A 22379-nucleotide genomic window follows, 5' to 3' on the forward strand; every position below is an offset into this window, starting at 1 on the left:
AAATAAAAAATAAAAAATAACACGCACCGTTTAAAGAGCGTGAGTGGGCGGGGCTTCTTCGGCGCTGCGTGCGTGCCGCGTAATCAGGTAGGCGGGGCGCCGCGATGGAAAACAGATGCCATGTTGACTACGTAGAAATGAAGACGTGCGGAACATTATGGAGAGAGATTTCTGCTGTTTAACAGACACAGACGAGCTGCGGAGCTTCATCTCACACTCCGAGAGGTGAGAGCATCACATTACGAGCTCTGAACATCTGTGCTTTATTAAACACAGACCTGCTGCATCTGTACAACAACAGCACTCAATCACAAGAGCAGAATTAATTACGCCAATTAATCAAGTGCAGTTTTTTGCTTATTTCATTGAATAGAATTGAGTTTTGCTTGATCAGACAGATTTCTGATATCTTTCAAACTTCATATAAGCTCTGAATATTATTGTGTTGTTTTTTAATAACGTATTAAATTGGAATGCTTGTTATTATTTATTATTTACTTAAGAAACTAAAACATGTATCTAATATATATCAGCATACTTTCCCCAGTTGATTAATCACAGTACATTAAGACATTTGTCTTGAATTACAAGTTTTCTGAAATGGTGTGTTTAAATATGCAAATGACCTGATGCACTAATTTGCATACAGTTCCAGAACATAAACGTAAACATTGGATAAAGCGAGGTTTTTAATTCTTGTTTTATTTTGTTGACATTAGAGTTAAAGGTTTTTATAGAGGGAATAAATGTTGTATAAATGAGGCAAATGATATAAGAACAAACCTTCAGAATATAGATAAGAAATATAGCTGCAAGCAGCAGTTAACGGGGTTCAAGCTTTTAAAGGCCTATGAGCCAATGCAGAAAAAAAGTATTATGTTTTATTAAGCAAGCATGTGACCATTTAAATCATAGAAGAAAAAGACCATTTACAGCTAATACAGGCAATTTACCATAGGAAATATATGTTTTTTTAAAGCTATAGTGGTCCGATCTCCATAAAAGTTGGCAAGCTTCTTAAGAGTCATATGCTGCATGTGCTCACCTAGTTTCGTGAAGTTTTAATTTATGATTTACAGGCTTTTGAGTATATTTTACCACGCCCAATTTCTAAATGACCCTGTTATAGCTACCCAAAGGGTAAAGTTAAACTTTTTTTCATAATTATTGATCTGAAGATTCCAGAGAATTGTAATGCACTGGTTTGGTTCTGATCGGGTGAAAAACCTAGGACTAATTCACAAAAGTATGTTTTTTACATAATCATGGATATTTAATGAATGATTTGATTGACAGTAGAGGTTCTTGAGGCAAAGTTGTTCAGAATGAGGAGATTTAACATATGATATGCATTTTGTGTCTATGAATGATATGTTGCGTGATATATCAGGTCTAAAATGCAATAGCGCCACTCGGTGACCTTTTTCTTTCAAACTTTGCACAGACCTCTTGGACCATGAGTTGAACATGCCCACCAAGTTTTGTTCCGATTGGCCTCAGTTAACCTCGTCTAATAGGTGCTCAAATTTCATTGGCCAATGATGGCCATGTTTTTCGAGATAAATGATGCATGTGAAGTTTTGAGTGAATCGGACAAACACCTATGAGGAGTTCGAAAAAGTCGGAATTTTTTGGAAGATTCAAAATGTACCGGTTTTTTTTGGACATGGCCGTGCCATGGTATTCCTTCAAGTACCATGTAAAGAGTTGTTCAGTGTATATGTGGTTTCATCAGAGTTTTGTTGTGACAGGACCAAGACGCTGTTCGAGGAGATCCGTGCCTCCATCAACAATAACGCGGAGGGTGAGCGATGGTTCTGGCGGCCCGTTCTGCCCTGGGGTGGCGTGTTCCCCATCAGAGCCGGACGGAAGGCCATCGCCAGCACGCCGTTGTACGTTCAGATCAGCCTGAAGAACACCTGCACCATCGACGGCTTCCTCATGCTGCTCTACGTCATCCTGAGAGACAACCGCAGCTTCCCCCGAGAGGTGGCGCCGTTCCTGGGCAAGCGCTTCGTGGAGCACTTCCTGTTCCTGATGGACTCGTGCGACTACACCACCGTGAAGATGCTGTGGATCTGGGACCGCATGTCCAAGCGGCAGTACCGCTCTGAAGTGCACCACACGGCGCTGGAGATTGACCTCTTCGGCAACGAGCACGAGAACTTTACCAAAAACCTGGAGAACCTGATGTCCAGCGCGCAGGAGAGCTGGTGCTCCAACGAGAGCTGCCCCGCCCGCTTCCAGGAGCACCTGCAGAAGACCATCAGCGTCAAGTGCGTGACTTTTGACCCCGTTACAGCCGGACACATGTCAGAAAAACCTAATTTGTTTTCTGTTGAGCATCATATTTGATGCGTCAGGCTTTTATGGCTCATATAGTCTGATACAGTGAGAATATGGAGGGAAAACTATGGAAGCTTGTTTCCACCACTGAATAAAAAAAAAAAAAAGGTAATTGTGACTTTTTATCTCACAATTGCGAGTTTACATCTAGCAATTCTCAGAATTGCAAGATATAAACTCACAATTGCGAGAAATAAAGTCAGAATTGCTAAAGTCAGAATTGCGAGATATAAAGTCAGAATTGCTAAAGTCAGAATTGCGAGATATAAAGTCAGAATTGCGAGATATAAAGTCAGAATTGCTAAAGTCAGAATTGTGAGATATAAAGTCAGAATTGCTAAAGTCAGAATTGTGAGATATAAAGTCAGAATTGCGAGATATAAAGTCAGAATTGTGAGATATAAAGTCAGAATTGTGTGATATAAAGTCAGAATTGCTAAAGTCAGAATTGCGAGATATAAAGTCAGAATTGCTAAAGTCAGAATTGCGAGATATAAAGTCAGAATTGCGAGATATAAAGTCAGAATTGCTAAAGTCAGAATTGTGAGATATAAAGTCAGAATTGCTAAAGTCAGAATTGTGAGATATAAAGTCAGAATTACTAAAGTCAGAATTGTGAGTTATAAAGTCAGAATTGCGAGATATAAAGTTTCAAAGCTCTGTAGTCTCTCATGGCCATAAATGGTGTGTAATGCTTGAGTCAGAACAGATGTTTGTGAGCTGATTCACAGCTGTATCTCTCACTGTGTCTGTCTCAGTCCTCCTCATGAGCTTCCAGATAAAGATCCCATTCAGTCAGCGGTGGACGAGTTCTTCTGCCCGCGGCTGGAGCCATGTGAAGAGTTTGGGTGAGTGTTTGTGTGTGTGTGTGTGTGTGTGTGCGCGTCTGTGTGTCCATCCAGTGCTCTCTCTCACATCTGATGTGTGTGTTTCAGTTGTGACGGTCTGAGAGAGTTCAGTCAGAGGCTCTTCTGTCACGGCCCGCCGCCCTTCGTCATCCTCAACATGCAGATGTGGCAGTCGGAGGATCTGTCTTATGTGCCATTTCACCTGGAGCTCTCTGATCAACGGTGCTGTTTCTCTCTCGCATAAACCGCTTAGACTAGTCTTACGAGTTAGTCAGCTCATTTTCTGGTGTGTGTTTGTGTCTCACAGGTATTCGCTTGAGGGCGCGACGCTCTTCAACAGAGACGAGCATCATTATTCTGCTGCCTTCCAGATCGACGGATACTGGATGCATTACGACGGCCTGCGGAGCGACAACCTGGTGCTGCTGAACAAACCGCCCGAGTTCCTGTTGTTGTCCTCGCTGGTCTACATCCGGACCACAGACAGATGAGACGCCTCCACAGCTCCTCCTGCAGTCTGATGGCACTTTTCATAGCCCGTTTTGCACATCCATGTGGTTGTGTGGACAATAAATCAATCGATGTCTCCTTCAAGAATGAACTATTTTTTGTGCGACATTTTATACTCTTGTATTTGATTGATTTTTGTAATTTTCTAAGTGATTCTCTGGTGTGTTTTCGGCGGTGCTTGGAATCCAAGAATCTGTACATGGACTATAATAGTTCCGGGCCGCTTCGAGTAACTGTGCATTAACAGACACAAGCGAAAACCTCATTTTACAGAAACATTTATGCAACTCAAATCTGAATTCAGATCAATCAGAAAATCTCAGTGTTTCACGTCTGCCATCCACATTAACACAGACAGAAAAACTATTTTCTTAGTACGTGATCTGATCAGAAATGGTCCCAAATACATGAATTCACACTGAACTGCTGCTGATGGTTGTAAATGATGATTCGGTTTCATGTACAAATCGGATTTCATGGAAACTGCTTTTTTAAATCAAGATCACACTTCTTAATCTTTATTTTATTACTTTCAGCTGTCATGAGCAGATACACTAGCCTTTAGTTTACTAGGTTTAGCTTCCTGAAGTATGACAGCAATCAACTCCAGAGTACGAGTGAAAATAATAATCAGTGCGCATTACTTTTATAATCAGTATCAAAAACTATTCAGATATTGTATCTGCTGTTACAAATAAATCTATTTGTTTCTAACCTTGTGTTGATGAGGTCATTTAATGTTTTTGTGTGTGTCCCTTTAAATGCTAATGAGCTGCTGCTCCCGGCCCCCTTTCCAGAAGAGGGCGGAGCTTTAACAACTCACGCTTCGGTTGCTCAACAACAACAAAGCTGGAGAATCTCACGCAGCCAAAATGAGGATTGTCAGTAACGGTGTTCAGCCACCCCTTTAAATAGTTCATACGCAGAATAAAGGGGCGGGGCCTGGTTGAGTCAGTCAATAGTGTTTGGAAACGGACGGTTATAGTAAGGGGCGGGACATTTCCCAAACACCAATCACAACACACTGCTCCAGCCGACCAATCAGAGCACATTGTGCTTTTCAGAAGGAGGGGCTTCATAGAGACAGGAACTAAACAGAGCGTTACTGACAGACTGGGAAGAGAGGAGCTGAACAATGGAGAATATGAGGAAAATAATCAACATTCAAGCATGAAAAAGGGCATAATATGAAAGCAAAAACACGAAAACATTTCCAGGCCTTTATTTCTTGACTGGTTGAGCTGCGACACACATAAATAAAATGGCAAAAGTACGCTATGCTCTCTCTCTCTCTCTCAACGCTTGATAAAATGTGAAAAATAAATACTGCGTTTGTAGCTAAGGTTATCGGTTTAGTTCCAGTAACAATCCACAGGTTTATAAAAACTCACCCTATTTCAAACACAAGCCAGACAGACAAACTCATGAGAAAAAGAAAAAGTGGCATCATCATCATCTTCATCAGGGAAAACAACAAAACAAAGTTTAAGACAGTCAGAGAAAGTCATTCTAGATTGATTCCCTCAAGAGCACTTTGGTGAGAGCGGCGAGACACGAACACCAACAAACACCAAATCCCTTCGTTCTGCAGTTTGACAGAATGACCTTCAGAACGGCATCCATAAATCCAGAGGGACGGCTGGAGGACGGTGACGTCACGCCAGCGTGATTCCACGTGTTCTCACCGAGCGTGTGTTGGTGCACATGAGAAGATGGACGGATGTGTTCGGATTCACATCACGTTTCAGCACAGTTCTGCTTGTTTAGGAGAGAAAATCAGCAAATATATTGCAAACAGACATGAAGATTTCAGTGTCGAGTCACAACAAATGATGGCGATGAACATTCATTCACTGGATGTAAGGAAATATTTCTTATTGCTAATCAAACACAGATGTTTCCCTTTGAGCCTCTGAAAGAAGTTCTTCATTCCGCTGGAATGAACTGAAACACACTAAAGAGACTGAACTGATGTCCTGAACCGCAGTGACATCAAGATCAATCCAAAACAAAATGAACAGTGATCGACAAAAATGATCATTCTTTCTTGTCGTTCCAAACTGTTTCAGTTCCCACTGACTTCCATTATATGGACAAAAAAGTCAATGGGAACAAAAAGCAACATTCTTCAAGTTTGGAACGACATGAGAGCGAGTGAATGTTGACAGAATGATCATATCCCTTTATAAAGTGTAGAAATCCAGAATGACGAGCAACATAATGAATGCAACTCAAGCCGTTCGGGTCAGTCACAGGATTCCCCAAAACACCTTGGCAATTAGATGACAAAAATAAAAAACTAGTTGAAGAAAAAGTCTTATTGCCTCAAAGGAACTCAAACATCATATTTACACAGTAGAAAATGGTTTGGTAAGTGCACAACTCCATCTTTAGTGTCTCCACGTGCAAATATATGAACAGATGCATTAACGCACGGAACAACTCGCTTCACACGACTGAGACTAACGTGACTGAAATGATGCAGGCCTCGACCAACCTCTAGAAACGCTTCATCTGAACGTGTGAAATGTTTTGGCACTATGTGACTGGAGTTTGTGTTTCAGTGAGACGCTTGTAACGTCACCGGCGCTCACGTCACACCAAACTCAAACGTGACGGGCCGAAGATGAAGGATGTTATTGCATGATGCTTCATCCAGCGTTTCATCTGAACGCCAAGAAACAAACGTCACTGAAACAGGAAATCAAGTTTCAAACGATGAAAGAACTAAAACAACTGAATCCTGAAGAGGAAATTAGCACCAGTCAGTATGAGAGTCACACACACACACGCACACACACTCACACTCACAAATAATCACATACACACATATACTCACATACTCATAAATACTCACTCACTCACAAATACACTCACTCATACTCACACATATATACTCACACACATACTCACACGCACTTACATACTCTCACTCACAAATACTCACACATATACTCAAACACACACTCACACACTCAACATACTCACATACTAGGGCTGCACGATTAATTGGACGATTAGAAGGAAAAAAGCATTGAAATCACGCTTAAACGATTTGGCTTAGTGCGATTATGAAAACGCAAAGCTGCGATTATTTTTTTTTTATGCACGGCTTGTCAATGAACTATGACTCCAAATGCTAATCCATCTGAAAGCACTGTGAGTTTGAGTTGCTTATAACGTACATTTGAAAAAGCAACATGCGTCAAACATCTTTCCAGACATGAGAAGCATTTATTAACATCTTGTCCAACAAAAGACAACATTTAATATGTTTTTACTCCAAACTCACTTCATAACGACAGTTGAGCGTCCTTCTGTGAGATCATGTGTCTTCTTACACAGAATAAGGCAGTCGTGTGTTTATTAGTCATGTTTAATCAATCAAAACGTTTTAATCTTCTGTTTATTCAGCTACAGCGATAGTATGATGCCCGTAGGGATTTCCTGGAATGACGCGTGTTCTACTTCTGCAGCAGGGCATATTTGCAGTTTCTGCGTGAGAGCGCCCTCTGGCTTTCAGATGGAGAAGCATTTACTGCTGATCACAGAGCCGTACAGCTCTGACAAACTGCGCATGAAATAATCGCAGCCTTTGCCAAATCACGTGCGATTTAATTGCGATTAATTGTGCAGCCCTATCAGATACTCTCATACTCACTCACATACACACACTCAAACACATACTCACACACACTCATACTCACATACTCTCTCACTCACATACTCACTCACATACTCACTCACACTCACTCACATACTCTCACACTCACACACACGTGCGCGTGACAGAAGGCAGCCCTTATCACGAGTGCCGCGCTCCTCCTCCAGAGCGAAGCGCTGATTCCACTCATGCAACACACACACATCCATGTGCGTCCCTCATGAGAAGCCTTGAAATGTAAAGGGGAAAGAGCTCGAGGCTTCCGCGTCCTCCGCGGGTTTGTGGAAGGCTCTCGGCCCTCGCGTGTTCATCCGTGCTTCAGTGACGGCCGTGAGCCGCGGCGCTCCACGTCCGTGTGCCGGCGCGGAGCAAACGTCACCGGGTGAGCGAGAAACACACTCCAGAAATGAACCCCATCCTTCCCCTCGCGGTCTCTGACAGAGCGTCATCCGTGCGCCCAGGGTCAAAGGGCAGTGAGGCCGAAGTTACAGCGGCAGTACATCATGCCGCTGGAGTCGTGCCAGCTGTCCGTGATGGGGTCGTAGCGCTGCACTGTGTTCAGGTACGAGGATCCCGAGTGACCGCCAACCACGTAGAGGTAGTTATCAACCACGGCCGAGCCCACGCCTGCAGAAACACACACACACACACACGTCAATAATCACAATACTGTCTTCTGCAGAGCTTTTTCATGCTCAAGATCAACATAAACCAGAATAGCTGCTCTTTTATATTGTTTTTGCACTGTGCCCTTATATTCATGATGCTCAAAAGCACGTTGTATTTGTTATGATCAGGTTCTTCAGGACCTTCGCTCTCACCTGTGCGCGGCTCGTTCATGGGCCGACACGCCGTCCACTGGTTCTGATGCGGGTCGTATCGCTCAATGCTAGATAAATGAGAGACACCGTTGTGTCCGCCGACGACGAAGATGAAGCCCAGCATCACGCCCACTCCGAAGTTGATGCGCTTATCGGCCATGGGCGCCACCATATCCCATGAGTCTTTGCTTGGATCGTATCTCTCCACACTGAAACAAACATCAGTCACAGTCTTTTAAATATCATGAATTTAACTCAATACTGCCTGACATTAATGACCAGACAAATAAAGTTTGGCACCATGAAACAGATGAAACCATGACAGCGTCCCATGAGTCTGTGTTCTTTCCAGCCTGAACACGTGTGTTTAGAGAGACGATTCCGCCGAAACGCATCTCACGAGGGACGGCGCTCATGGAAACACAACGACAACACCAGAACCGTCCCATGAGCCACTGACTAAACCAAACCTGACTCAGTTAACCAGTGACTGTAACTCCTGCATTAACATTTGCTTCCCTACAGCAGTTCAAGACAAACATGTTCAAACAAACTAAAATTAAAAATAGAATAATTCTCATTTAAACACAGAACTATAAAAAATAAATGTAAAAATTAAATTCATTCAGTAGTTACATAAGAAACAAGGCCTTGAACTCCAGTGTTTCTGCTAATACACCAACCGTTGTTATAAGCGTCATTAGTATTTATTAATATTTTGAATTTTTATGTTTTAATTTTTCTTAGAGTTTTAGTAATTGTGTGTGTTTTTGTTGGTTTTATAAGATTTAATATGTCTTAAAACTATTTCAGTTTTAGTTTTAGTAATTTTAGTACTTCAACTTATACTAAATGGAAATTTGAAATATTTATTCTTCTTCCGCTCGAGTCTATGGAAGCGTACAGAACCGTAAAAGTAAAAAGTTATGAAATTTGGCACACAGATAGAGGACAGTCTGAAATGTTACCATAGGAAATTTGAAGTCTCTACCTCAAACCCTCTAGCGCCACCTACAGTTCAAAATCACTCATGTTTGTGCTCATAACTTTTGATGTGTAGGTCCTAGAAACAAAATTCTTTTTCCCTCTGATTCCATGTAATGCACCCTTTGACGTCATTTCCTTCATGAAAATTATTCCGCCATTTTGAATTTTCCTACTTTTTCGAACTCCTCCTAGAGCGTTTGTCCAATTTGCACGACATTTGGTATGTAGCATCTACTCACACTTCAGGCAAAAAGTTATTAAAAGATTTTTGATCGGTCAATCCGTTCTCGTATAGCGCATCAACGAATTTGACGGCGAGCACGCAAAAATGGATTTGATGCTGTATCTTCGTAATGATTTGGTGTATTGACACCAAACTAGGTATTTGTCATTAGAGGCATGACTTGGGGACATTATATGCACAGTATCGTCACAGCGCCACCTACTGGTGCCGAGATGAGAAAAAAATGGCTATTTTTGCTTAAAACTTTTGAATGCCTTTTCCTAAAATCAGAAGATCTCCTTAGATTCCTTGAGGCATGCCGAGTTAAACGAAATCCAATTTTCTTTGGTCAGCCATTTTGAATTTTGTCATAAAATTCTGTGTTTTACGAACACATGAACGTATAGTTATGAAACGCGGTATGATTCATTGAGGCCATGTTCTGAGAGGACCTGTAAAGTTTTAGGTCAGCACCCCCTAGTGGTCAAGAAATAATGAAATTTATGAAAATGCTTTTAACATATGAAAAATTCAACATATTGTCATTTCACTTACATCATTAGATTTGTTGGCTTATGCAGATTCTTATGATACCAAATTTGCCATATTCTACCATACTTACTGTCCGCCATATTGAATTTTATTCAAAACTTACTTTTTCAAACTCCTCCTACAAAATGTGTCCGATTTGTACGAAATTTGGTATGTAGCATCTACAGACACTCATGACAAAAAGTTGTTAAAAGATTTTTGATAGACCCAACCGTTGTTTTATACTGCGTCAACAAATTTGACTGCACGCCAAAATGGATATTCGGCTGTATCTTTGCAAAAGTTTTGTGTATTGACACGAAACCTGGTACAGGTCATCACAGGCATGACTTGAGGGTGCATGCAGAGTTTCGTCATAGCGCCACCTACTGCTCAGAAGTTATAAACCATGTTATAATGTTATAAGTGCTTGAACTGATGTAATTTAAACCGCTTTATGCTAACCTCATGATCACAGATGTCCACAAATATTTCCTTTTCTGTTCTTATTCGGTTTGACCCCGTAATTGTTGCTTGCAGCTATATTTCAAATAGTTTTAGTTAGTCATAGCACCAACTCTAATTACTGAAATAAAAGAAATCTTAACTTAAAACTAACGACTAGTTCCCAGAATGCAGTGCTGCCGTACCTGTTCATGTGCGCAGGGCCGTAGCCGCCGATGGCGTAGATCATCCCGTCCAGCACAGCGGTGGCGAAGCAGCTGCGTGATTTGGTCATGGGCGCCACGGGCTGCCACTCCTTCACCTTGGGCACGTATTTCTCCACAGACTGCAGGTAGTACTGGCCGTCGTAGCCGCCGAGCGCGTACAGCTCCCCCGCTAACACCACTACGCCCAGCGTGCTCCTGCATTCGGCCATGTGCTCCACCGACGACCACGTGTTGCTGTCGGGGTCCCATCTCTCCACGGTGCTCTCGTGCCGCCGGTAGCTGATGCCCTGCCGCATGTGCGTGGCGATGCCGCCCACCACGTACACCTTCTGCTCCAGGACGGCCACGCCGAATTCATAGCGCGGCACGGTGAGCGGAGCCAGTCCGATCCACGAGTCCGTCTGCGGGAAGTACATCTCCATACTGACACACACACACACACACACACACACAGTCATCATGTGCAAAACTACATCAGTTCAGCTTATTAAAACTCAACTCAACAATGAATTAATCAACATTAGGGGTGTTTCAAAGACACTTAATATTTAGTTATATTATTGGTTTGACTGCACTGACTCTATCAGATGAGAACAAAACTTGAAGTGAATTGATCTGAATAATGACTCTATTGTCTTCAGTAGAGCTGCTTTACAGCTGAAACTGAACTTGTTTCATAATTGATGAGCTTTACACACTGAACTGATCTAAATAATGACACTATTGTCTTTATTGATTGATTGATTGTTTCATTCATTCATTCAATGTTGATTCAATTCAGATCAATGTTGATTCAATTCGGTTCAATGTTGATTCAATTTAGTTCAATGTTGATTCAATTTAGTTCAATGTTGATTTAATTCAGTTCAATGTTCATTCAATTTAAATGTTGATTCAATTCAGTTCAATGTTGATTCAACTCAGTTCAATGTTGATTCAATTTAGTTCAATGTTGATTTAATTCAGTTCAATGTTCATTCAATTTAAATGTTCATTCAACTCAGTTCAATGTTGATTCAATTTAGTTCAATGTTGATTTAATTCAGTTCAATGTTCATTCAATTTAAATGTGGATTCAATTCAGTTCAATGTTGATTCAACTCAGTTCAATGTTGATTCAATTTAGTTAAATGTTGATTCAATTCAGTTAAATGTTGATTCAATTCGGTTCAATGTTGATTCAATTCGGGTCAATGTTGATTCAATTCAGTTCAATGTTGGTTCAGTTTAGTTTGATAACTGTCAATGTTGCAAGATTTGTCATTTATGAAATAAAGTTGAAACAGCTATAAAAGCATCAAACGAACACAAAGTGTGTGTGAGCATTTGAAAGCAGCCGTCTGTCAGTAAGTGAGTTTCGTGTATCTAATACTGCGATCCTAGCGGCATTAACACTGCCTTCGTACAGCATTTGGAAGGGAAAACACTGAGATACTGGCGCATTGTAAGAGTTGAGCAAAAGCCTGTTTCTCACAGCACAAACAGACTTGTAATTCGCTTCATCATTTCCTAACTTTACGGAAGTTTATATACTTGTCTGGTGGTTTTGTGTGTGTGTGTGTGTGTTTGTGTGATTGGCAGCAAGCATCATACAGCTGTCTCTAGTGCCATCACACATATGCGGTAAAAACTAAATCTGAAGTTTTCGGAATAGATTCAGAATCGCCAAAGACAGAATCACAATCATCATCTCAGAATTATTTTTTTCATAATTAAACAGTCAAATATTAAACGGGTCAAATATTGTAACTCGTTCACCTTTCCAGCGTGGCGAACAGCCCGGCTTTGCCCCCGACCGCCAGCAGGACCTTGGGAGCGCAGCGCGGCCGTGTGGACAGCACCGTCTGGTAGGAGAGCCGGTGTTCGGGCATGAAGTGATACTTGAGGGCCTCGTTGAGCAGGTGTTTGCAGGCGTGGTCGTCTCGGATCAGGTGATTGGCCTCGTAGAGCCGCGTGAGGAACTTGACGCTCAGCAGCGGCAGCCGTACGCAGTGCAGGAGCTGCGCCAGATACTGCTGCCGCTCCGTCAGGTCGTACTTGATCCAGGACTCCAGGGCGTAGAACACCGTCTCCTCCGTCACCACGTTCAGGCAGTCGTTGGAGACGATCTCGTCCAGCTCGGCCCGCGTCAGCTCGAAGAACTCCTCTGTCTGACACACCTCCTCGAAGTTCTGGCAGATGAACTTGGTGGCCGCTAGGCACAGATCGTGGCAGCCGTAGGTTTCGGCGAAGCGCGAGATCCCGATGCAGTTGCCGGCGTCCAGCTGGCTCTCCAGGAAGCTGCAGCACTCTTTCAGAACCAGCTTGACCTGCAGAAGGTTGGCGGCAGGAAGTAGAGACTCCACCGTTTCCTGTGAGATGAAGACTGTTCCTGTGTAAGCGTACTCCACTATGGCCTGATGGAGAGACGGAAACGTCATGGTTAACGAAAACTCTACATCAACAGTGTGATTGACTGCACAGGGTCACGCATGAAAACACGTCTGGGTCACATGTCTCCCCCAAAATCAAAAGAACATACTCAATATTTTAATGCATATGATCTGTTTTGTAATTCTCATCATTCTCTGGGGTGATTGATATTGTGAAATATTATTCCAGTGTAAATCAGCTGTTTTCTATGTGAATATATAGTAAAGTGTAATTTATTCCTGTGATCAAAACTGAATTTTCAGCATCATTACTCCAGTCTTCAGTGTCACATGATCCTTCAGAAATCATTCTGATATGATGATTTATTATCAATGTTTTATTTTTTTGGAACCTGTAATACTTTTTTCATGAAAACAAACAAACAAAAAAAAACAGCATTTTTATAATAAATCACAGAAATAAATAATATTTGTGTTATAAGTGTATTAAAATAGAAAACCATTATTTTAAATTGTAATATTTCACAATATTACTGTTTTAACTGTATTTTTGATCAAATAAATGCAGGCTTGATGAGTAGAAGAGACTTCTTTAAAAAAAAAAAATCATTAAAAATATTAATGTTTACAAACTTTTGACCGGTAGGTCAAAAATTTAGGTCATATATTAGGCAAATGGTCATATATATATATATATTTATAATTTAGCAAATACTACAATTATGTACATATATTTCACAATTTATATATACTACATAATTATACATATATAATGATATAATATATAATTACATTTACACACAATTACATACAGTATATGTAATTATATATATATATAGCCCTTTGAATGAATCGAATAAATGAATGACTCAGTTACTTTAGATATTCATCACCATCCAACAGTTTTAGATTCTTATGTAGAGTATTAATATGAAATAATAATTTAATTTAAATTTCATATTTGTAATGTCTATTTGACGCTTTTGTCTTTTAACACAATAATGACTTTAAATGATCTTTTGGGGGTAATTTCTCAGCTAAATTTAATGTGTGATTTATTTGCAATTAATTATATATATAGTACTGTTGATACTATTCTGGCAGATGTTTTATGTTTTAAATATAATTTCATAATTTAAATGTATGTTTTATGCATTACATCAATCAGAATTGGGGGAAAATCTGCAGAATTATCATGAAAATAATTTAAAAATGAAGAAAAAATAAGCGGTACTAAATATTGGCTTTATTTTATTTAAGCATAACATTATTCTGATTTTTGATTTTGCCGTAAAACAGGATTTGAACATGATCTTGACAGGTGTTCAGAGATTCACCCAGCAGAAGATCATGTATTATTTTCTCTGCTGTAAACAGATGTGAAACAGACGCTGCTCACCTTGAGCGCGGCTTCATCGACGCACTGGAACTCCACCTCTGACGTCTCTTTCTCGGACAGGTTGCCGGTGAACATGGCCTTGAAGTACGGGCTGATGCTGGCCAGCACCACCTTGTGCGCGTGAATCTTGGCGTCTCCAACCCGCAGCACGATGTCGCAGAGCTCATGGTCCTGTCGCAGGAGCTGCAGACCCTGCAGGAGCTGCTCGGAGTGAGGCCGCGTCAGACTCGCAAACATGTATGACTTCGCCGACTGGTCCATCTGACGAACACACAAAACCTGGCTAGTTTAGCTCAGCACTTAATCAATTCTCATTTTGAGGAACTGATATTGATTCTTAAATCCCAAGATTGATCTTTTAGATGCTGTTTTGAGTTGATGTGTGAACAAAACTTCATTGAACATTATTTGTAGCGCCTGCCATCCAATAATCACAATAATCTTTGATGCTTATGATGTGAAACAAAGTCTCAGCTTTCAAATTCTGTCATTTTATCATAATAAATGTGTCTTTGTGTCTCTTTAATGTGTGGTGAAGCGATCATCTCCTCTCTTTACTACTAGTTACAGCACCAAATAAACATGAATGAACATCAGAAGGAATGTTGAAAGATTCAGAACAACTTACTGAAATGAATCATGTCTCATGTAATCGAACAATCAGTGTTTCAACCGCAGAAAGACGTCAGTAAAATAGCCGGAGAATAGTATGTCACGTAACATCACATTTTGTTTCATTCTTTGTTTCATTTATAAGATCTAAAGAGTCACTGTGTTTGATTGTGAAGAACAGAATCAGAGAGTTCAAACGAGTCACGAGTGCTTTCTTCAGTTCTTCAGGGACATTTGACTCCCAAAAGAACAGCCGATGTGAACAAACATCAGCAGTCGGGAGACTCAATACTGCATCTGAAGGCAGTGATCAAGAGAAAAACACTTCAACAATCCCTCAAACCAGGGAAAACATTTACCCAAAACTATCATTTTTCAGCTGCACACCCTCACCAACAACACTTTTAAAGCATTTATTAACCTTAACTAATCTGTTAACATTAGTGAACTAACAGCACTGTGAATTTTTTTATTAACTAACATTATCAAGGTTAATAAATGCAGTAAAAATACATTGCCCATAGTTTATGTTAACTAATGCATTAACTAATGTTAACAAATGAGTGTGGAGTTAAAGTGTTACTGAAAATCCTTCTCTTGTTTAGTGTATAAAGCTTTGGCAGTACAGAATGTGAACACAATCGTGCCAGTAAAGTACTTGAATTGAAATGGAAAGCTGTGACATCATCAAACATCCGCTCAGATCAATGATATCGAGGTGTTCAAAACTCTCACACACTGCATTCTGGTGCCTTTGAATCGAGCATCATTTCTGTCCATCGACACCTACATAGACAGCAGACCACTGAGGCTCAAAACTGCTGTACATGATGCTGTCTAGACATGCAGCTCAACACAAATGTACAGAAGCTCCTTTCTGCCAAATCATGCTTTTGTAAATCATTTCATCAAGTCATAATTATGACATTTTATCTCATAATTTCACATTTTTTTGATCTGACATTGTCATAGTTTTGACTGTTTATCATAATATTGGCTTTTTATGTCATAATTTTAACTTTTAATGTCATAATTTCGACTTTTTGTCATAATATTGTCATTTTATTTCATAATATTTACTTTTTACGTCATAGTTATGACTCTGTATCTCATATGACTCATATAATTTTGTCATAATATTGACTTTATGTCATAATTTCAGCTCTTTATGTCATAAAACTGCCTTTTTGTAATAACATTGACATTTTTTGTGATAAATACGATTCGCTAAAGCATGATTTATTTCTTTTGCTTCCATACGAATGCTCCCTATGAAGACAAACATGCGTTCTAGGTAGGCAGCAGCAGCTCACTAGGTATGACACACAGCCATTCAGATCTCCGAACAGCAGAAATCACATCAGGTGTATTAAGTGAAAACATCACAGATCATCTTCGGACATGAAAATCATCTTCGTCTGACATGAATCAGCTGATATGAATAAATAAAGCTGCTCATTCTATGCTAACATTAGCATCCGCATATAGAGCTCAGCACAGCGGCGTTTAGCGCTCATTTACACCGTCCTCGGGTTTATTTCATGCTGTAAAGTGGAGTAATAAAGTGTTTAGTCAATGTTTACCTGAATGTCTGGCTGATTTCTGGCAGTTTGAAGCGCAACACGGCCGCGACTGTCAGGAAAACAAACACAAATCAGCGCATGCGTCACTTCCGGGAAATCAACGAGCAGAGCAAAATAAAACCTCGGCCATCCTCCAAATACCGTCTGCTCTTTTAAATAAGACCTTGTTTTTAAAATAACCTCTCTTGAAATGACAAATGACACCTCTGTGAATATCAGGTGCAGAAAATTTTCTTTGTGTGTGTGTGTGTGTGTGTGTGTGTGTGTGTGGGTGTGTGTGTGGGTGTGTGTGTGTGTGTGTGTGTGTGTGTGTGTGTGTGTGTGTTGCCCTGGAGCTGCTCTCTGATGCGACACTGATGGAGCTTAAAATAGACATGAATGAGAGAGCGAGGGATTCATTAACACACCCAGCCACCCTACTGCACTCACAAACACTTATAAACTGCACTTACTGTACACTCAAATACTGCACTTACTGTACACTCATATACTGCTCTTACTGTACACTCATATACTGCTCTTACTGTACACTCAAATACTGCACTTACTGTACACTCATATACTGCTCTTACTGTACACTCATATACTGCTCTTACTGTACACTCAAATACTGCACTTACTGTACACTCATATACTGCTTACTGTACACTCATATACTGCTCTTACTGTACACTCATATACTGCACTTACTGTACACTCAAATACTGCTCTTACTGTACACTCATATACTGCTCTTACTGTACACTCAAATACTGCTCTTACTGTACACTCATATACTGCTCTTACTGTACACTCAAATACTGCTCTTACTGTACACTCATATACTGCTCTTACTGTACACTCATATACTGCTCTTACTGTACACTCATATACTGCACTTACTGTACACTCAAATACTGCACTTATTGTACACTCATATACTGCTCTTACTGTACACTCAAATACTGCACTTATTGTACACTCATATACTGCTCTTACTGTACACTCAAATACTGCTCTTACTGTACACTCATATACTGCTCTTACTGTACACTCATATACTGCACTTACTGTACACTCATATACTGCTCTTACTGTACACTCAAATACTGCTCTTACTGTACACTCATATACTGCTCTTACTGTACACTCATATACTGCTCTTACTGTACACTCAAATACTGCACTTACTGTACACTCAAATACTGCACTTACTGTACACTCATATACTGCTCTTACTGTACACTCATATACTGCTCTTACTGTACACTCAAATACTGCACTTACTGTACACTCATATACTGCACTTACTGTACACTCATATACTGCTCTTACTGTACACTCATATACTGCTCTTACTGTACACTCATATACTGCTCTTACTGTACACTCAAATACTGCACTTACTGTACACTCATATACTGCTTACTGTACACTCATATACTGCACTTACTGTACACTCAAATACTGCTCTTACTGTACACTCATATACTGCTCTTACTGTACACTCAAATACTGCACTTACTGTACACTCATATACTGCTTACTGTACACTCATATACTGCACTTACTGTACACTCAAATACTGCACTTACTGTACACTCATATACTGCACTTACTGTACACTCATATACTGCTCTTACTGTACACTCATATACTGCTCTTACTGTACACTCATATACTGCTCTTACTGTACACTCAAATACTGCTCTTACTGTACACTCATATACTGCACTTACTGTACACTCAAATACTGCTCTTACTGTACACTCATATACTGCTCTTACTGTACACTCAAATACTGCTCTTACTGTACACTCATATACTGCTCTTACTGTACACTCAAATACTGCTCTTACTGTACACTCATATACTGCTCTTACTGTACACTCATATACTGCTCTTACTGTACACTCATATACTGCACTTACTGTACACTCAAATACTGCACTTATTGTACACTCATATACTGCTCTTACTGTACACTCAAATACTGCTCTTACTGTACACTCATATACTGCTCTTACTGTACACTCATATACTGCACTTACTGTACACTCATATACTGCTCTTACTGTACACTCAAATACTGCTCTTACTGTACACTCAAATACTGCTCTTACTGTACACTCATATACTGCTCTTACTGTACACTCATATACTGCTCTTACTGTACACTCATATACTGCACTTACTGTACACTCAAATACTGCACTTATTGTACACTCATATACTGCTCTTACTGTACACTCAAATACTGCTCTTACTGTACACTCATATACTGCTCTTACTGTACACTCATATACTGCACTTACTGTACACTCATATACTGCTCTTACTGTACACTCAAATACTGCTCTTACTGTACACTCATATACTGCTCTTACTGTACACTCATACTGCTCTTACTGTACACTCATATACTGCTCTTACTGTACACTCATATACTGCTCTTACTGTACACTCATACTGCTCTTACTGTACACTCATATACTGCTCTTACTGTACACTCATATACTGCACTTACTGTACACTCATATACTGCTCTTACTGTACACTCAAATACTGCTCTTACTGTACACTCAAATACTGCTCTTACTGTACACTCATATACTGCTCTTACTGTACACTCATACTGCTCTTACTGTACACTCAAATACTGCTCTTACTGTACACTCATATACTGCTCTTACTGTACACTCATACTGCTCTTACTGTACACTCAAATACTGCTCTTACTGTACACTCATATACTGCTCTTACTGTACACTCATATACTGCTCTTACTGTACACTCAAATACTGCTCTTACTGTACACTCATATACTGCACTTACTGTACACTCATATACTGCTCTTACTGTACACTCATATACTGCACTTACTGTACACTCATATACTGCTCTTACTGTACACTCAAATACTGCACTTACTGTACACTCATATACTGGTCTTACTGTACACTCATATACTGCTCATACTGTACACTCATATACTGCACTTACTGTACACTCAAATACTGCACTTACTGTACACTCAAATACTGCTCTTACTGTACACTCATATACTGCACTCACAAACACTCCTATACTGCTCTTACTGTACACTCCTATACTGCTCTTACTGTACACTCCTATACTGCACTTACTGTACACTCCTATACTGCTCTTACTGTACACTCAAATACTGCTCTTACTGTACACTCATATACTGCTCTTACTGTACACTCAAATACTGCTCTTACTGTACACTCATATACTGCACTTACTGTACACTCATATACTGCTCTTACTGTACACTCCTATACTGCTCTTACTGTACACTCAAATACTGCTCTTACTGTACACTCATATACTGCTCTTACTGTACACTCATATACTGCTCTTACTGTACACTCAAATACTGCTCTTACTGTACACTCATATACTGCACTTACTGTACACTCATATACTGCACTTACTGTACACTCAAATACTGCTCTTACTGTACACTCATATACTGCTCTTACTGTACACTCCTATACTGCACTTACTGTACACTCCTATACTGCTCTTACTGTACACTCAAATACTGCTCTTACTGTACACTCATATACTGCTCTTACTGTACACTCAAATACTGCTCTTACTGTACACTCATATACTGCACTTACTGTACACTCATATACTGCTCTTACTGTACACTCCTATACTGCTCTTACTGTACACTCAAATACTGCTCTTACTGTACACTCATATATTGCTCTTACTGTACACTCATATACTGCTCTTACTGTACACTCAAATACTGCTCTTACTGTACACTCATATACTGCACTTACTGTACACTCATATACTGCACTTACTGTACACTCAAATACTGCTCTTACTGTACACTCAAATACTGCTCTTACTGTACACTCCTATACTGCACTTACTGTACACTCCTATACTGCTCTTACTGTACACTCATATACTGCTCTTACTGTACACTCCTATACTGCTCTTACTGTACACTCCTATACTGCTCTTACTGTACACTCAAATACTGCTCTTACTGTACACTCCTATACTGCTCTTACTGTACACTCAAATACTGCTCTTACTGTACACTCATATACTGCACTTACTGTACACTCAAATACTGCTCTTACTGTACACTCATATACTGCTCTTACTGTACACTCATATACTGCTCTTACTGTACACTCATATACTGCACTTACTGTACACTCATATACTGCTCTTACTGTACACTCATATACTGCACTTACTGTACACTCATATACTGCACTTACTGTACACTCATACTGCTCTTACTGTACACTCAAATACTGCTCTTACTGTACACTCATATACTGCTCATACTGTACACTCATACTGCTCATACTGTACACTCATATACTGCTCATACTGTACACTCATACTGCTCATACTGTACACTCATATACTGCACTTACTGTACACTCAAATACTGCACTTACTGTACACTCAAATACTGCACTTACTGTACACTCAAATACTGCTCTTACTGTACACATATACTGCTCTTACTGTACACTCATATACTGCACTCACAAACACTCATATACTGCTCTTACTGTACACTCAAATACTGCTCTTACTGTACACTCAAATACTGCTCTTACTGTACTCATATACTGCACTCACAAACACTCATATACTGCTCTTACTGTACACTCAAATACTGCTCTTACTGTACACTCATATACTGCTCTTACTGTACACTCAAATACTGCTCTTACTGTACACTCAAATACTGCTCTTACTGTACACTCATATACTGCTCTTACTGTACACTCATATACTGCTCTTACTGTACACTCATATACTGCTCTTACTGTACACTCATATACTGCTCTTACTGTACACTCAAATACTGCACTTACTGTACACTCATATACTGCTTACTGTACACTCATATACTGCACTTACTGTACACTCAAATACTGCTCTTACTGTACACTCATATACTGCTCTTACTGTACACTCAAATACTGCACTTACTGTACACTCATATACTGCTTACTGTACACTCATATACTGCACTTACTGTACACTCAAATACTGCACTTACTGTACACTCATATACTGCACTTACTGTACACTCATATACTGCTCTTACTGTACACTCATATACTGCTCTTACTGTACACTCATATACTGCTCTTACTGTACACTCAAATACTGCTCTTACTGTACACTCATATACTGCACTTACTGTACACTCAAATACTGCTCTTACTGTACACTCATATACTGCTCTTACTGTACACTCAAATACTGCTCTTACTGTACACTCATATACTGCTCTTACTGTACACTCAAATACTGCTCTTACTGTACACTCATATACTGCTCTTACTGTACACTCATATACTGCTCTTACTGTACACTCATATACTGCACTTACTGTACACTCAAATACTGCACTTACTGTACACTCAAATACTGCACTTATTGTACACTCATATACTGCTCTTACTGTACACTCAAATACTGCTCTTACTGTACACTCATATACTGCTCTTACTGTACACTCATATACTGCACTTACTGTACACTCATATACTGCTCTTACTGTACACTCAAATACTGCTCTTACTGTACACTCAAATACTGCTCTTACTGTACACTCATATACTGCTCTTACTGTACACTCATATACTGCTCTTACTGTACACTCATATACTGCACTTACTGTACACTCAAATACTGCACTTATTGTACACTCATATACTGCTCTTACTGTACACTCAAATACTGCTCTTACTGTACACTCATATACTGCTCTTACTGTACACTCATATACTGCACTTACTGTACACTCATATAC

General features: G+C 39.9%; 2 protein-coding genes across 2 annotated transcripts; one reads left to right on the plus strand and one right to left on the minus strand.

Moving 5' to 3' along the window:
- The first annotated feature begins 63 nt into the window (after window positions 1-63).
- On the plus strand, window positions 64-4418 carry LOC127498303 (uncharacterized protein C14orf28 homolog). Its single transcript, XM_051867538.1, has 5 exons — window positions 64-225; window positions 1752-2276; window positions 3105-3194; window positions 3282-3416; window positions 3502-4418. The coding sequence occupies exons 1-5, from the start codon at window positions 158-160 to the stop codon at window positions 3683-3685; spliced, it is 1002 nt and encodes a 333-aa protein (XP_051723498.1). The 5' UTR covers window positions 64-157; the 3' UTR covers window positions 3686-4418.
- A 492-nt stretch (window positions 4419-4910) lies between these two features.
- LOC127498301 (kelch-like protein 28) lies at window positions 4911-16799 on the minus strand. The gene is made up of 6 exons (XM_051867526.1): window positions 16568-16799; window positions 14373-14633; window positions 12360-12997; window positions 10581-11024; window positions 8190-8398; window positions 4911-7995 (listed from the first exon to the last, which is right to left on the minus strand). Exons 2-6 carry the CDS (start codon window positions 14631-14633, stop codon window positions 7832-7834), a joined length of 1716 nt encoding a protein of 571 aa, XP_051723486.1. The 5' UTR covers window positions 16568-16799; the 3' UTR covers window positions 4911-7831.
- Window positions 16800-22379: the final 5580 nt, after the last annotated feature.

Source organism: Ctenopharyngodon idella, chromosome 17 (assembly GCF_019924925.1).
Source record: "Ctenopharyngodon idella isolate HZGC_01 chromosome 17, HZGC01, whole genome shotgun sequence".
Lineage (NCBI taxonomy): Eukaryota > Metazoa > Chordata > Actinopteri > Cypriniformes > Xenocyprididae > Ctenopharyngodon > Ctenopharyngodon idella.